The 18,160-nt window shown below is 44.9% G+C and overlaps 1 protein-coding gene across 3 annotated transcripts in view; it reads right to left on the bottom strand.

Moving 5' to 3' along the window:
- The window catches only part of SLK (STE20 like kinase), a 985,407-nt gene that overhangs the window by 343,335 nt on the left and 623,912 nt on the right, over window positions 1-18,160 (bottom strand). The window contains exons 12-14 of one of the 3 annotated variants that reach the window (XM_069611736.1): window positions 10,881-11,060; window positions 8,413-8,451; window positions 6,596-6,688 (exon numbers count right to left, since the gene is read on the bottom strand). In XM_069611736.1, the coding sequence (XP_069467837.1) occupies window positions 6,596-6,688; window positions 8,413-8,451; window positions 10,881-11,060 (312 nt within the window). The remainder of the gene's footprint in view (window positions 1-6,595; window positions 6,689-8,412; window positions 8,452-10,880; window positions 11,061-18,160) is intronic. The other 2 variants (XM_069611737.1, XM_069611738.1) reach the window with 2 other exon arrangements.

Here is an 18,160-nt window from a genome sequence, read left to right as displayed (position 1 = left end):
TGTGGGAAAAGAATTCGGGTAATTCTGTTATTGCCACTTTTTTGTCAGTTACAGAATTGCCTCTTTTTTTGTCCACCGCAAAATTATGCATTTTGGCACAACTACCACCGGCGGAATTACTGAGTGGTAATTCTGCCAATTAGTGGAGAAAAAGTGGAAGCTTGATGCTGGAGGTAAATCCTCTACTTTTCCTCCAATAAGCAGCACAATTATCGCTCAGTAATTCTGCCAGTGGTAGTTCAGGGGACTAACGCCGCATTACCACCACTTGTAATCCCACAGTAAACCCACGGGACCAAGTGAAGGTAACCAATTTTGCCAGTATTACAGGAAATGTACTGCTGAAATACCACCAAACTCGAAATGAGGCCCAGTGTCCATACATCACACCATGGAAGGTGACCTGTGTTCACTGGAAAATGAAGTAGCAAAACAAAAGACACTCCCTGCACTGGTAGCTGCCATGGGGACTGGCCAGTGCACTCCAAGTGTCTCTTGACCATTCAAGTCCTCGAAACTGGACCACTGTGCCAAATCCTCTGGTCTCCCCTACTATGCTTTCCGTCCTCTCAAGATCATTATCTTTGAGATCAGGACTCTCTGAACTCCCTCACTTTGCACCTACTTCCTGAAACGTCAACAAGTTGGGTGGCTGATCATGCAAAACGGACAGATTTAAATGTCTCCTCCTGGTTCAGAAATGTATTCACAGAAAGGCACCACCATATCTAGCCTCCTCTCTCCAACACTACAAGCCTTCTTGTAATCTCCGATCTGCCTCCTCGCCTTTCCTTGTGGCACCTCACCCTCCACGTGCTTCCTCTCGCTTTCTCCACATCCATGGAATGCTCTTCCTCCAGACATCTGAGAAAACGGTCCACACTGATTTTTTTCTAGCCAAATTGAAAGCCTACCTCCTTGCCACATAGTTATCCTCTTAACCTACCTCTAATCTGCCTTTGAGCAGACCTTTTGCCCCCCTCCTCTCCAACCTGCCTCTGTCCCTCACTGTGCCTCCACTCAATACTTATTCCATCATGGTCAGATACCCAACAAAGCTGGTTGTACCACCTATCTGCACTTAACATTTCTAACGTTGATTGTCCTTAATCTATGTAAATCCACCGATGTACTGTCCCTGGTGACTGTTCCTTTTACTCCCCACCACAACCTGGTCAGAATGTCACTCAAACTGCTCCCATTGTACATAGATCACTGCTTCCTGTCAAGTGTGATACCTTTGTAATTAAAAGAGTATTGTTCTTCCCTGTATGCATTTATTCTTGTAGACTTTAATCTTGATTTTACCACCACTCATATTTCTTCCCCATCCATTCCTTGCGTTAGTGCACTTGTTTAATCCTTTCCAATATCCAACTCTTCTGGTTCCTTGCTTGATCTAATTTTCTCTTTTGTTCCATCTACCACATCCGGTTCCTTACTTGCCTATTTCCCCTCAGATCACTTCCTCTTTCTTGTGTAACACACTAAATCTCCTGTCCCCATTAACAAAAAGAACCTTTTTTCCCCTCATAATCTTCACACTTGACACTTCAGTTTCCGTACCTTCCCTTATTTCTCCTCCTCCCTCTCCATCTACTTTTGCTACTCTGTCTATGGACAATGCACTTTCTACTCTTAACACTGCTCTTGGCTCCATTTTGGACCCAACTCACCCTTTACAATTTTTCCATCCCTCATCCAAGCCTCCTCAACCTTGGTTGACTGCAGATCTCCATTACCTATGCTCCTCACTGAGGTGGGCGGATCAACTGTGGCAAAATACTTGTGTTCTCACTGACCTTACTTCTCTTTCCACTATTCATTCATCCTACGACTGCTCTTACTGCCGCTAAAATAGCTATACTTTCCTGGTCTCCTTGTGTCATACGCTCCTGACCCATGACATCTTTTTCAACTTCTCAATCTTAATCTCTCTCCCGACCCCTCTCTTTCCCCTTCACTTACTCCTTCTGACTTTGCAAATGTCTTCATTTCTAAGGTTGCATTCCTTTGTTCCTCCTCTTCATCTAGCAGCACACCTTTCTCCTTCTCGCCTCCTCTTTCTTCCTCTTTTTTTCTAATTTTCATCTTTTTCCGAGTTCGATTCTGCTTTGTATCTTGCGTGTGCTCACTGTACTGCTTTTCCCCTTGATCCCATTCCATCTCCTATTACTAAGCTCTTCCCTTACCGACTACCTTATCTAAACAGCTTTAATTAATCTTTCTCTTCTGCTATTTTTCCCGCTGACATTAAGAATTAAGTTTTACTTGCACTTCTGAAAAAATAAAACTCTAGATACCTCTGCACGTTCAAGCTACCATCCTATCTCTGCTTCCATAGCTCTCTAAAATCTTGGAAGTATGGATCATACTCAAGTCTCCTCCTATCTTGATCATAACTCTACTTCCTCAAACTCCATCAGGTTTTTGTCCTTTTGACTACTGAACCAACTCGTCTCTTGGTTTCCAACTCTCTTATCTGCTAGGAATATTAAACTTTCTTCTATCCTCATTCTTCTTGATCTCTCAGCGGCCTTCAATACTGTGGACCACTGTACTATACTTTCCACTCTACACTTCCTTGGATTCTCTGGTATTGCTATAACTTGGTTCAGGTCCACTCTGTCTGACCACTCTCTCTGTTGCTTGGGGCTGGTCTAAATCCCCCTCTTTGTCTTGCTTATGGTGTTCCACAAGGTTCAGTCCTGGGTCCTCTTTGCTCACTGCACACGTCTTTATTGCAATCATCTGTTTTGGGATGTCATCACTTTTCTATGCTGATGACTCCCAACTCTATCTTCTTCTCTTCATTCTCTGAAACTTTTAATACTTTTATTGTCTTCTCTCAATTCAAACCTGGATGCGCTCACCTGAATACCCCAAAGACAGAAATTCTCTTTTTCCCTGCCTCTATTGTTCCTTCTCAGATTCCTCTACCTTCCATTAATTTTCCACCTGTCTCTCTTGCCTTCTCATCTTCTGTCCGTAACTTAGGCGTTCTCTTAGATTCTTTGCTCATTTTCTCCACATATCTCAAACACTGGTCAGTCCTGTCATTTTCAATTCCGCCTGCAGTTTCAATTTCATTGTATTGCTTTCAAATGTGTCCATGGGCTACCTCCCAACCCCCAGATTACTTTTGCTCACTGGTTTCTTTGTACACCCGTTCTCATTCCCTTTGCTCCCAGTCCCAGTTTCTTCCATCAGTTCGCAGGCCCCCCCTGTGCCACGTCACATCCAATCTATAGCTTCCTCCTTGCTGTTTTGCACACACCTCAAAAATCATCTTCAATCCACGTTTTCCTAACTTATCTCCTTTTGGTTTATACATTACGTTGCATTTATCTGTGTACTGTTATTTATCTCTATGTGCAGCACTTTGGCAAAAGCACCTCATAAATAAATAAAATAAATCAGATGCAAGAGACAGCAAGTTCGCCAGAGCAACTGATTCATGCTGACTAGCGCAGAGTATATAAAACAGAAACTGTTGAAGGGTCTGGAAGAGGTAGAAGGAATGCAACCTTGTGCTGGAAGTTGAAATCAGCCTTTTCTTCAACCAACAGTAGTTACGCCACTGCTTTTCAGATAGAACTGATGAGTCCTACATGGCAGATTGAGACTGAATGACGGTTGTGAGACAGGTCAGGCTGAGCCAAACAATAATATTTATAGTTGGGATCAAATACTCACAATATTCTTATGCACAAGCCCCAAAGCCAGTTCCAAGGTGGAAACAAAGAAGCAGTATTAGCAGACTATTCTTGCATGCACAGCGACAATACACATGAATAACCCAACATGAAACATTGCTCTTTGTTATTTCTGTAGATGAGGACAGTTGCACTAACAAAGAAAACTGAGACAGAGTCAGATTAAAGTAATATTAGGCTATATGGCAGGACTTTATGCAGTTCATGTTCTCTGGAAAAGAAAGCTGCAATTTGGTGCTGCAAGCTTGTACCACAGCAAGAACGGCACACACATGTTCAACAGCTGAAAATAAATGGGGCACTTCAAAAGCTCCAACCAATATTTATGAGTGAACAGAGTAGAGCAAACTTGTGACTTCTGCAGTGATTTTTTTGGTATGTAGCAAAAGGTCCTATAAACTATACCATTCAAAGAAAAGTCAGATTATCCGAAAGACCGACCTCTGGCAGTCAGTGTTCACGGTTGTCTGCTCCATTACAAAGTCATGTGTTGGGTGTCAGACAAAGCAAACGCTCTGGATCAACATTCTTTCCAATGAAAAGAGATTCCAGAACATGACAATATATACATGAAGAGCAGAAACACATTCCAAGTAAAGCAGGGAGTTTTCACCTAGTACATGAAAATGCAATTCCTTGTGACAGAAAAACACCAACCAATTTCCATTATACTGTCCAAGATATTTCAGTAGGTAAAACTATGGGGACAGGCATATTTGCCATGCTTTTTGTGTGTCTATGTATTTATGTACAGAGTTGACAACTAGCAACTACCCAGGAATAGGAACTACCCAAAATATTTTTTTAAACATGTTATGTGATCTATAAAGTGATGTATATGTCCCCTTATCGTCACTTCGGAGAGTTGTTGTGGGGACAGGAAACAATTTGGTTGTGGCAGCTGCCTGTGATTTTAGGTTGGCCCTGTGTAGTGACAATATTTCTTCAAGAGTCTCTTCGCCTCAATCACAGCCACAGAGCAACTAATCAGGATTTACTTTCAGAAGGGCTCCAGTTAGGTTCAGGTAACAGGCCAACTGGAGAATTAATGATCCACTTTATCGTAGAAAAGGTAAACCTTTCTTAAAACGCAATTTTTTTTTTCATGTCTGAACTTCAGGTAGGAGTAGAATTGTGTTTTATCTCATTCCTACACAAAGTTACTGGACTTTCAGTTTGGTCATAATACTTTCAAAAAAGATTAAGGAAAAAGATGTGAAATTAGAAACTGAAAAGAAAATACCACTGCACACAAAGTAGTAAACCTCCAACCAAAGATCACACTAGCCAATTTATCATGTGTGTATCATGACACGTATATGCAATTAATCGTTGGGTCTAATTTGAAAAGCAAATTTCTTAATGCAAGTAGATATATTGTGGATTCATTTTATGATATATGTTGTACCTTCATAAACTGAAGAAGTGGAGTTAAAACTAGAATTAGGGATATGGTAAGAGTTTCACTATAGACACATGTGGTCCATGAGGAGGGCTAGAACAAACCAATTCAAAAATCGGACAGGCAAAACAGACTTACATCCTGCAATGGAGCGTTGAACAGAGCGCAAGACGACAACTGAAAAGACTGAATCATAACCTGAGCAACACCCTGCGAATCAGAATACAATGCACTTCCAATGTAAATAAACAAAAAAAATTTCAGATACATTTTAAAGACTTGACACGGTTTATAATAAACTTGCAACATGGTTATGACATACATTTTAGAACAAAAAACCTAATCGGGGAACAGTGCTTCAATGTAAATAGACTGTGGATATGCTGTTAAAATAATAAAAATAAAATGTATCCATCTTCTCCAGTCAGAAAGTCACATTAAGTGCTAAAGCCATCCCAAAAAAGAGGCTCGCAAGCAGTTATTTTCAGGTTTCTATGTAATTATTAGAGAGCATTTAGATATGTTCACTACATAAAACTATAGTAGCGATAAAATGTGCATTTCATCTAGGCTTGCCAGTAGTTCACCAAGTACCTGGGTAAAGAAGACAACTTGGAAAATTACCGATGGACAGACATGACGTTGGTATGTTAGGTAACCTAGGCACACCTCTGGGGAATTGATGTAATGAGCAAAGTAGTCACTTGGACACCAATTTACTATTGATTCAAGGGCTTATATTTTAATTCAAATTTCCTACTTGTGTCATATGGTGCATCAATACAAACGAAAAATAACCAAAGAACAAAGTCAAAATAACACAACCCAAGATTGAATTTTCTTTTACAAGCCGATAAGATCGCTCAGTGGGCTGAGCGCTCACTGCTGCAATCTGTGTGTGTTCTGCATGTCGCAGGTTCGAACCCAGCGACGCCAACACAGCCTTTCATTCTTCAGAGGTCGATAAAAAGTATCAACTTTGGTTTGGTGATTATGTTCTATGTAAAGTGCTTTGGCGATACATAACACAATTACGATTTTAATATAACTGCAATTTGCATGGTTGTGTTTTTACTTGTAACAGAAGCAGTGTAATTTCAGGAAAATCATACTTTTGCTTCAAGCTAGTGCAGATTAATGAGCTACATCTTCGTCATTTGGGCCATATGGTGCCCACAGTTTGGTATCTGCATAACAACCGCAACCAGATTTATACACAGCTAAGCAAACATTTTTACCCAGGGAGAAAAAAAACAAACTACAAAATATTCATGTGGATTAGTGACAACAAATATTGGTTTATACATAAGATACTGCATACAAACAATACTGTAAGCAAAAATGAAGAATTCCCGGGTGGGTTATAGCCAAACCAAACATTAGTAAACACTGCACTCCAGAAAATGGACAACAACTGTACTGTGTGAATAATTCTGGCTTTTAGGAGCACAAAAGATGACGCTGCTGCTGCTGTTACCTGAGCATGCTGGGTTTGTGTGAGCTCCTCTTTCTTGCGTTTCACAAGCTCTTTTTTCAGCTCTTTTGGCGCTTTCTCAGCTTCACTTAAAACCTACAGTATAAGCATGCAGAAGGTGGGGGAAAGTAGTCTCCACGGCAAGCTTTTAGTGCGAGTCCGACAGGTCCTTCCAGCATGCATTCCAGCCAGATCGGCACGATGGGTTAAGGGCGGCTTTCACACCAGCTCTAAGAAAAGAACCGGAGACCAAAACAAGTTCCCATGCAAATGTAAAGGTGCCTCCAGAACCGATTATCCTATGCAGAATGGACCAAGAAGCACCATTTGTTGGGTTTACATGAAAAACCAAGGAACCAATAAGGAAAAAGCAAGGAGAATAAGGTTCTAATGCTCCTTTCAGGTTATGCGCTTAGGTCAACTTTTTCTTATTTAGTTCGATTAGTTCATATTAAGTGCACATAAATACACATACAATTTTGAACTAGGATTTTCGAAAGCCATAATCAGGCTAGAAGATCTAGCATTATTCCAAAAGTGATTTTAAGCCACTAGTTCCTTGTGTTCCATGTAAACTGCTCCAAACGGGAGGATATTTGTCCCTTAGCCCAACTTTTGAAAGTGTTCAGAAGAGCATGTTAGGAAAAGGACCATGCATAGTTAGTATTAAGAATGTACAAGAAATGCCCTGAGAAGGCGCAAAGTGATTTAACAGACCACTGATTTTGAAAAGAAGACCGATAAAATGAGTTCACCCTGCTTTAACATATATGAAGCGTATATTTTTCAGAAAACAAATGTTGCTTAGTACACAAGTTTTTAGAAAATTAATTTTAAATTAAATGCAGGTTTAGTTTAATTTAGGAATTGGAAAGAATTAAATTTAATTTTGCCGACTATGATAGAGCCCCGAGGGACTTTTAGTTCAAGATATTGTTTAAGCGCTAGCATTTGAAGGTCACTTTAACTACAAATGTATGGTGCTCATAACTATGGGGCAATCTGGTCAAGACCTTAAAAGAGCCTCCAGAGCCATAGCTTTTATGGAAAAAAGGGCACTTTTGTAGAATTGAATGGAATACTCTCAGTTTCTCCTCCAATACCTCACACTAGAGTTTGCAATAAAATTAGGTGAAGGGGGGTTGGGGTGTGACTCTACCCCTGGGAATACACTTACTGCAACAGGCTTGCTGCTTGAATGGTGGGTGCTAAAGTATGATATGAGCTTACAAAGAGAATATTGCTAAGTTTAGAGAACGTAGCCCGTTTGGGACTTTCTCAGCCATATAAGCACATGTGCTGCTGGAGACATTCGATTGCTGCCTTCAACAGTATTCTTTCAGGAAGGATAGGTTGATAGTTGGCCATGGAATCAGGGATCCATTAGAGGTGTGATGGGTTGAACCAGGATTTATATTAGAAGCACACTTCTATAAACAATTCACTCATGCTATGAGGAGGATGTGGGAGCAGGAAGGAGATAGTTCTTGATGGGTGTAGCGCAGTGAGAATCTTGGAAAGGTTGTTTGGTCTACAATAAAGTAGACAAACCTACATACATGGATTGTACAACATTCTTACAGTAACATCTCCATAAATTAACTTGTGTTAAAGAATTAGAACTTTGTAAAAAGTAAAAGTAAAAAAGACAAAATTCTTAGCAACTTTAATAGTTACTTGCTTAACTCTTATGTTAGATTCGATTTTCAAACATGGAATTTCTGGACAACCAAGAACTGGCCCTGAGAAATGGAACCAAAAAACTTGTGCATCCAAGAACAAATGAACATTTCTGGCGGTATTCTAGCAACCAAACCTACTATGAGACTCCAATCACCACGATACGATGTCAGTGTATGCTGTTAGAGTAGTGCAAAGTCCAAGTCACAGGAAAAGAATCAAAAAGACCCAACCACCAATAAAAGTAGGAGACTCAAAAATACAGCAAATAAAGAAAAACATGAATTAATACAATGCAAAAAAAACAAACTATTAAACTGAAGACAAACTGTATGGCTAACTAAAGGCTGCTGATTATATATACATAACCCCCAAGCTTAAACTCAACTTTGACAGTATATATTTATTTAAAATGGTGGTAGACTTACAGTACTGAGTCCCTCCTATTAACGAGGGACACCAAGAGGCTTCACCATTACAAGCTCCACGGACCAGTGCATGATTCCTCCAAGTAGTCTAGCATCTAAGCAAACGTATTTAAGGACATCTAGGCTGTAGGCTTATATAAAATGCTGCAGAGGATAACTATTACATAGATCAGTCAGGAAGAATCAGAATTGGTCCACAGAGCTGCCTAATAGACGACTAGAGAATGCCAATAGTTGCTCCTTAGCCAAATATAGTTGACTGCATGAGGAACAGGGACTTGCAAGGACGGTTCTCACCCGTCGCCCACAATTTGTAACACAAAAGTAGGAAACGGAATAGAATGTTTCAGTCCCATTCAAAATATTTCGGAAGCTACATTTTAATGTTGCCATAAAATCAGACAAACCCAGTAGAACGAAAGAAGTATTGCTGCAAGACTTCATCAGGGGTTGGTTTGAAAAGATCCTTGCCACCGAATGGCAGGCTGGACAGTGACCTTATACTCTTCTTGCTCGAGGTCAGCTGCCCACAGTTAGGATTGCCTCACAGGCCAGTGGACATCATACACAAGGCAGAATGAATTAAATCAAGTATTTCATACTACTTTTTTCCCATTGTCAGGGTGAACTTTTATCCCACTTAATTCTGCCTCTTCTACATCGAAGGTTTTGAAATATTTTGGGGAAGGGGTGGACAATAGCCATGAAATATATTAGCTCATCTCCTCTCGTGCAGGCTTTCCATTTGCTTTCACATGTCAGAGAGGGCTATGAAGGTGGCTTTTCTGACAAATCTAGAAAATTATACATCACTTCAAGTTTCACCTGGTGAAATGGTTCTTTGGGTAAAGACAGAGAGACCTAAAATGCACCAACAACCTTCGGTGAAAGGTAAAACAGTGCGTGTAGGGAGGAGACAGATGAGGGGGCTTGGAAACCACTGAAACATATCCTTGCTGGAGTTACTGGCACATTCTAGTCAGCATCAACCACCTCTTTATCGTCATCCACAATCAGAGTAGGTACATACTCTCCTAATCGCTCCACTAGACCTTTTGGTGTGAACTTGCTTGTAATACATGGAACAATACCAACCCTGGCCTCAAGGGATTATTACTGTGAAGTGCTTCCCAGTGCATTCAACATAATCAAGCCTGGGCTTTGGCTTAGCATGTAGGGCATCTAAGAAAGTGTACAATGAGAGAACTGAGCATCAAGGATGTAATAATTATCCACACCTGCTGCTTTATCGACTGATCCAGGAGCTGGGCTGTTTCCCATAGTAGCAAACTTTCCAGAGTAAATAACACTTGGGACTGAGTGTGTTATGGAAGCTCTTAGTCAAGGTAGTCAGGTTTTATTAGTACATTAAAGTTGGGTAGAATTCCTTTGAATATCATTTTATTTGGATAAAGACAACATGCTGTACATATTTTTTTTTTTTTTTTTTTTTTTTTTTTTACACACACAGGTTGTCTTTATGCTTGGAAGCCCTATTCTGTAACCTAGCATGTCTATTTATTGACAAGAGCAACACTTGCTGTAAATTAAGATTGGCCCCTAAAATGGTATCTGTTGTAGCCATCACCACCTGGGCTTTTGCCAACCTGGTTAGAAGGCTCCAGCTGAGCAGGCCTTTCTGCCCATCATTATGCACTTATTGTGTTCTACTTGTCAAGAAGAGCAGCAGAGGCACATTAGGACCCTGTGAATATCTGTGCTAGCTGTAACTATTGCAACCTGGCCTGGGAGTGGGAATATTACTTGGGCTATTGTCTTTCATCCTGGAATTGTTGCATATTGGCTCAAACATCATAAAGAACACTATTTGAAACAAAAGCGGCACGTTTACAATCCATTATCACGCATAATGGATTTCTTGCAAAAAACCTTGAATCTTCAGAATGATTCATATTAATTTCATGTATCGCCTGCGGCAGGTTTTACAACTTCGAAAATACCCTTCTTACACTCTGGCACTGTAAAGCAAAACCATTGCCTTAAATCTATTTTTAGATTAACATCCAATTTAAACAATGAACACAATTAAACTTTACCATAAATCCTATACAAAGCAAATATCAGATTTTTTTTTTCAAATGTGAATGTTTTGATTTATGTCAATCAACTTAAATTTAAAAAAAAGATCCAATTGTGTAATATAACCGTCAGGTTCATACCTCTTTCTTTCGATTTTTCAACATATTTTGAAATTTGGACAATTCCTTCTCCTGTTCTGATTTTATGCGTTTTGCTTCATCACGCAAGCGGGTCGTGTGTTCCTGTTCAAGGCGTTCTATTGTCTGCTTCTGCTGCTTTTCTAGGTTCTCAATTTCTTGATCAGATTGTCTTTTTTTACCCTACAAAACATCAAATCAAAACATGTATAAGATAATTGTATACCAATAAGAAATCTACCTGCTTTAAACTTCTAAGTTATGTGAACACAGACCCATCTAATAAATCTAGTGAGGCATTTTAAGGTCTATTCTAAATCTTATGGAATTGTCTGTGTGAACCCAAACGTCTCAAAATATCTTCATCAAGAATGATGGAAGTGCTTTTGAAAATCTTAAGACAAACATTCAGTCAGCTCTACAGATAGGCAGCGTTCCAGACCCTTTTACAACTTTAAAACATTCAAATACTTCCTAAAAACAGATAGGGTGCAAGATTGTATGCAATACCCTTTGGGTGCACTATAACGACCCTGACCTCCTGGCAATAGGAACCCAACCTTTGGTACAAGTCTGTACTACACAGGTTGGTATCGTGCTGAGCAACCAGGCTTATCTCAAGAGGGGTCAATGTGAGCTGTAGGGGAGTTATACAGATTCAGTGACACGTATTCAAATAAACAATTATTCATTTATTTAACAGTCAGTTTGAGTAAGCCTTCTTCAGAAGGGGCAATATAATAGAAAGAAACGCACAAATGCACTCCAAAAATACACTCAATATTTCTAAATCAGTAAGTACCGTTTTGGGATGGCACACAGACACTTCCAATACCCGCAGGTGACTTTAGATATACCACTGTTGCATTTAGAAAAGGAGTTATTAGGGGGCGCTGTTGAGCAGCCGAGGAAAATGGCTGCCTAGCCAGTGAGCTCCGTCTCTGCCCACTGCAATCCGTTGGACATCGGCGTTATTTTGCACACCTGTCCTGCGAAACCACCACGATTCTTGTCCCCTCATCCTCCTGATCACTTGGCCGAAATCCAGACTGAAAACGGTGCTTGTAGTCGGCATGGCGGACCTCGGGCCATGCGGCGCGGCACTGCCCCTCTGCGAACCGTTGCGGAGGCGGCTTGCGGCCTCCTGACACGCCGCTCTCTCTGGCCCTGTGAGGCCGCCCCCCGCGGAAGCCTCATCGCTGGAAGGCGCAATTTCCCCCGCGAGTGCCATGTGGAACGGGCCTTCATCTTGTGCACCACCCACCCTGCTGCTGGTCCGGAGGCGGCCGTGAGTTCGGGACACCTGATCGCCTCCGGCTGCCGTGAGCTGGGCTGTTGGCCCCCTTCGCCCGTGTCCCAACATCGATCTCCCGGCGGACGGCGAGGGCTCCCAGTACTGACCCCGAGGCGCGGGTGCTGCCCCCTCAGAGGTCCTTTGTGGTAGTTGACAGGCGGCTCCGCCGGGGGTCCTTCCTGCGTGGCCCCACAGAAGCGATCGGCCCGGAGACACTGGGCGGGGGCCGCATCTGAGACGACGCCGACACTCCCGGTTGGCTGGCCGTGCTTCGACATTACATTGGCTCCGGATTTGGACCTGGCCTCGGGGACGAGCCCCGACCCCCCGGGGGAGAACTACGCGTAAGGCACGGTTCCAGCCACCTGAAGGCTGAGAGGTGGGTGAATGTGCCTGGACTGTGCCCTCTCCCCTCTACGCTGGTGGAGCCCCTGCACTCCCCTGCATTGCACCCTGCGTGTGATCACGGACGCTAGCCCTGCTTTCCCCCACCCCCAAACTCCTGCAGCTTAAGGCGCCCCAGCCCTCCACGGGCCAACCTCTCGACATTATCTCTCCTTTAACCACTTGGAGAGGCGACATCCTCATGGAGCAGCCGCCTCATTGGGCTCCAGGGACTGTGCTGCAACCCCTACGGTGCGGATAGAGGCTGAGACCCCCCCTCCCAATCAGCCTGCACTGCTGAGCGTGAGGGCACCGGAGAGAAGCCCCTGCCTGCCTTGCCGGTAGCTCTTTGCTCAGTGCACCCAACCACACTCGGAGAGCTACACATAACGTGAGACTATCCGGCCCTCCCTGGATCACCCCCAACTGTAGCTCCGCCACCAGTGCCTCGCTACCTGCTAGCCTCTATACCGTGGCCGTACAGTACTACGGCTACTGCTCTTGAGCGACTCACGTGCTGTATCTGTGGGCTTACATACCGCCCCACCAGCGAGGAGATATCCTAGGGCCATCGCCGGTCGGACCCAAGCAGGCGCTGCCTCTATCCACTGCAATGCCCAGCAAGACGCGGCCCAAAGGTAAAGTAGGCGCCATAGACAGGTTCGCCAAGATGGCGCCTAGAGCGGATCACGCATCGGCCTCGACGCCAAAGGAGGAGGAATGCAGCCTAGACCCCCCCCCTCAAGCAGACCTATCCACGATGATGGAATCCATGGCAAAAAAATTTGCAGCCTTCCACGAAAAGATGGATGATATTAACGCAAATGTAGCCTCCCTGAGAGTGAAGCTCGATCAGCATGTGGCCAGAATTACCGAGGCTGAGCAAAGGATTGGGACCAATGAAGACAATGTTCATACCCTACAAAACACAGTCTCAGAACTTGTCCGTGACATGAAGCAGGTCAAAGCTAAGTGTGATGACCTTGAATCGAGGTCTCGGAGGAATAATGTCTGCATTGTGGGGGTTCCCGAATCTGCTCTGAAGGGCCGCATGGAAATTGCGGTCGAACAACTCATTAGAGACCTCCTGGACAACCCGGCCATTCTTCACGGTGGAAAGGGCACATCGCTCCTTGGTACCCCAGTCTAAACCTGGGGATTTCCCTAGACCAATAATCGCAAAACTACTGAGCTACAAGGACAGGGACCATATCCTCCGATTGGCCAGGGAGAAAGGAGAACTCAGGCTGGATTCACAAGTCATCAGGATTTCTCAGTAGCAGTGCAGACGGAGAGGCGACAATTCAACGGGGTGAAGAAACTGTTAAGAGAGCGGAGAATCGAATATGCAATGCTTTTCCCTGCTCGCCTCAAATTCACCCACCGCAACAAATACTACTTTTTCACGGTCCCGGATGAAGCCGTCAAGTTCATCGAGGCGCAGATCCCACTGGCTGACCCTCCTGAGGAGCGGATGGAAGACGACTAATATCCAGACCCTTGGATTCCCGTAGTAGACACCAGCGATGGTGGTGTAATCACTATTGACTTCCCTGGTGGGCTCTAAGCTCCCCCCTCTCTGTCCCGCGGCGGGCACCTTGAGGCCCGGCAACACTGCAGCGAGTGCATACCTTATGGAGTGGGGCGCACTATGGGATCATTCAATTTTAACACCACACACTGGGCCTGAACCCCGCAAAACTGAACAGCACTGTGGAACACTGTCCTTAGAGGCGCAAGCTATGACTTTGCTACTCCAAACCAAGGGGGTCTTCCCCTCGTTATCTAAGTGTTCTATTATCCTCTCTTTGCAACCGTTTGTTCATCAGCTGATTTCCAGTCGTATATGCTATTACTGAAACAGCTATTAGTACATGTGGGCAGAACGGCAGCGGCAGCCCCCACTGCAGCTGCAATTCCTTCCGAGTTTAAGTGTTTGTGCTTTGGCCCCGGTTGGGCTAGTTTCCCTGTGCTGCCAAGTTGGGGATGGTGCACAGTTGATCAATGTATGGGTGGGTTCCTACACACTGCTGGTTGGGGCAGGGCGGTGAGGGTGGGGGGTGAAGAAGTTGGGGCACGTTATATACAAAATGGCAGGGGAGTTGAGACTGGTTCTAGAGGGTGGCACCCTTATGCCAGTGCGGCACACACGGCGGGAATCAACGACAGAAGCTTTACTTGGGATGTTCCGTAAATTGGTGATATGGCGGTCAAAATGATGTCATGGAATGTTCGGGGGCTGACAAATTTTTACGAAGTCTCGCAGGATTGCGGCCTATGCACAAAGACATGGGGTCAAGATCCTCCTACTACAGGAGACGCACGCTTTGAAACATTTATCGTCCAATATTGCACATACCTAGGGTCTCAATAGGTACTATACACAATACTCCACTCAAGCTAGGGGAGTCCTGACCCTTATCCATAAGTCCTTAAACTTCACACACTGCACGTCCCACATCGACACAGAAGGCAGATATGTTATTCTACACTGTACCTTAGCTCATGAGGACTGCATACTGGTCAACTTATACGCGCCTAATACCGACTCCCCTGAGTTTTTTGACAATGTGGCCTCTATTCTAATGAGATACTCAGATATCCCCATCATATTGGGGGGGGGGGCCATGAATCTGATAATCGATACTGTACTAGACAGAACAACAACCACCCGCAGTCACTACGCGTGCGGCCGAGCGACTCCGCATACATATGGACGCTCTAAATTTACATGATATATGGAGGACTCTCCAGCCCCACGAAAGGGACTATACTTTCTATTCCACAGTACATGATAGCTCTTCACGAATAGATCTGTTCTTGCTCTCTGGCGGGTTAGTGGGTAGGGTCTCGGATGTCAGGATCCTGGCACGCACGCTGTCCGATCACTCCCCTGTGCTGCTACAGATCCAGCTCGGTAACACAGGCCCAACACGTCCCGCTTGGCGCTTTAAGTCTGCCGCACTGGCGGACATTGTATTCAAAGCCGAGATATTAGCAGACATTACCACATTCTTCGAAAAAAACAACACGTCAGACACATCGGAGGGGGTCAGATGGGAGGCATTCAAGGTGTACATCAGTGGGATGTGCATCTCTAAAGAAGCAGGTGTCCTGAAAGCTATACGGCAAGCCCTAAATAGGGATCAGAGCTGAGCTGGAACAGTTCGAGTCACATGCTATGAGGGAGGTGCAATACCATGCCCGTCCTGTCACCGCCCGTAGATATGGAGAGGGAGACAGACCGGGTAGAACACTGGCTAGGCTGGTGCGGGCGGAAGGTGGCAAGACTCGGATTGATTGCATTATGGACGAGCAGGGACTTAGGCACTGGTCGGACCGGTCCATCCTTGACATATTTACTAGCTTTTATGCCAATTTATATGGTCCCCAGCCTGGACACTCAGATCAGGATTTAGATGACCTCCTAGAGAGCATCCCTATGACTATTATTTCCCGTGACACCAGAGAGCGCCTTGAAGCCCTGTTCACTCTAGAGGAGATAGTCCAGGTGCTATCAGAACTCCCCAAAAACAAGGCTCCTGGCCCGGACGGACTCACCTCTGAGTTTTACCGGGAGCATGTGACCGCTCTGGCACCAGCGCTACACAGGGTCTGGACCGAGGCGCTTCGATTACGCATCCTGCCCCCCTCCTTAAGGGAAGCCTTAATAATAGTGATCCCCAGACCTGGAAAACCCCCAGAGGAGTGCGGGTCCTATAGACCCCTATCCCTCATTAATACTGACATGAAAATCTTCGCCAAGATAATTGCAAATAGGTTTCTCCCCTTCATGACCCACATGGTTCATCCGGACCAGAGTGGGTTCATCCCCAGCAGGTCTACGGCACTCAACATCCGACGCCTATTAAATGTGATGTCCAGGATTGACCCGAGCGCCGATGCTGTAGCGGTAACTATAGATGCCCAAAAGGCCTTCGATATGGTCTCATGGCAATACCTATGGGCGGTGATGGAGAAAATGGGCGTAGGCCCAAACATGCTCTCTTACATAAAGCTCATATACAGACCCTCTATCTAGGGTTCTTGTAAACTGTTCCCTCCTCCCTCTTCAGGCTACACCGCGGGACCCGCCAGGGCTGCCCATTCTCCCCCCTCCTCTTTGCACTTGCCATTGAGCCCATGGCGGACCATATTAGAGGGCGTCACATCAATAAAGGCATTCGGTTAATTGACACTCCGGAAATCATCTCACTTTACGCGGATGACGTTGTCCTCTATATCAGAAACCCCTCCATATATCTGGACCCGATCATCCGCGAAATCACTAAAATAGGCACGTACTCCGGGTTTACAATGAACTACTCGAAATCTGAAATCTTCCCTCTCACTGTAGCAACACAACAATCAACATGTGAGTACCCCCAGCACTGGTCCCCGGAGGAAGTCGGGTATCTCGGGGTTCAGGTGTCACTAACCAAACCGTCCCTACTAAAGGACTATTATGAGGCTGCGGCTCAGCTCATTATTTCCAAGTTCTCCAAGTGGCGACACTTGCCGCTATCCTTGGCAGCCAGACTTTCCCTGATAAAGATGATAGTGGTTCCCAAGCTCCTTTACGTCTTTACTAATGTTCCAGTCTGGCCTGGGAAGCAATACTTTAAGGGGCTCCACTCGGAATGCGCCCAATTTCTCTGGCATTCGGGGGCGGTCCGTAAGAAGTGGCAACACATGACAGCACCATATGATAAAGGGGAGTTCGCGGCACCAGACCTACGACTGTACTGGAACGCGGCGCAGGCCCAACATGCCTCTCATTGGTACACATTCCAGAATCCGCCTCCGCATGTAAAACTCGAGAAAATGGCGGGAGGTGGGACCAACATCATGACCCTACTGTTGCACCGCATGCTCCAAACAGATGCCCAAGCAGATCCAGTGACCACCACGATAAGGGCTTGGAATACTATTCTATATTCTGAACAGGAGTGTTACCCGTACTATAAGTGGCTTCCCTTGTGGCAATTTCCTGGACTCTCCCCCACACACGACCGGCACCTCTCACAACACTGTGAATATCTTGGCTATCGTGGCCTGACTGACCTCTTCCCAGATGGTAAGTTTATCACCCCTCAAACATGGCGTCCAGAACACACTAACTCCCTGCTTAAGATGCAACAGTATTATAGGCTCCGAGCTGCAGTGCGTGCTATGTGGCCCTCATATCCAGACGAGCCCCCAGAATCACCTGAACTCTGGTACATAGCAAACTCCGCGGGCTCCAAGGGGGGATTATCCAATTTGTACAAAATGCAGCTGGGGAAAAAGGTGATTGGGTCCCTCAAACCACGTGAGGCGTGGGCTAGGGAGCTCAAAATGGAACTAACCAATGGGCTGTGGGGTAAAATGTGTGCACATACGCGCACAGTCTCCCTAAGCGCCAGATTCCGCTGCATACAATTCAAGTTCCTCAACCGGCTCTACTACACTCCGCATAGAGTGGCGAAATTCACAGGTTCCCTGTCTCATACATGCCCTAAATGCAAATCTTCCAAAGCAGATCACATTCACATGTTCTGGGCCTGCCCTGCGATCAACACATTCTGGGTGGCTGTGGCGGAGGCGCTCTCCGAAATAATAGAGT

The sequence above is a fragment of the Ambystoma mexicanum genome, chromosome 8 (genome assembly GCF_040938575.1).
Source record: "Ambystoma mexicanum isolate Mex_15411 chromosome 8, UKY_AmexF1_1, whole genome shotgun sequence".
NCBI lineage: Eukaryota > Metazoa > Chordata > Amphibia > Caudata > Ambystomatidae > Ambystoma > Ambystoma mexicanum.
This window is presented reverse-complemented; position numbering and strand designations above follow the sequence as displayed.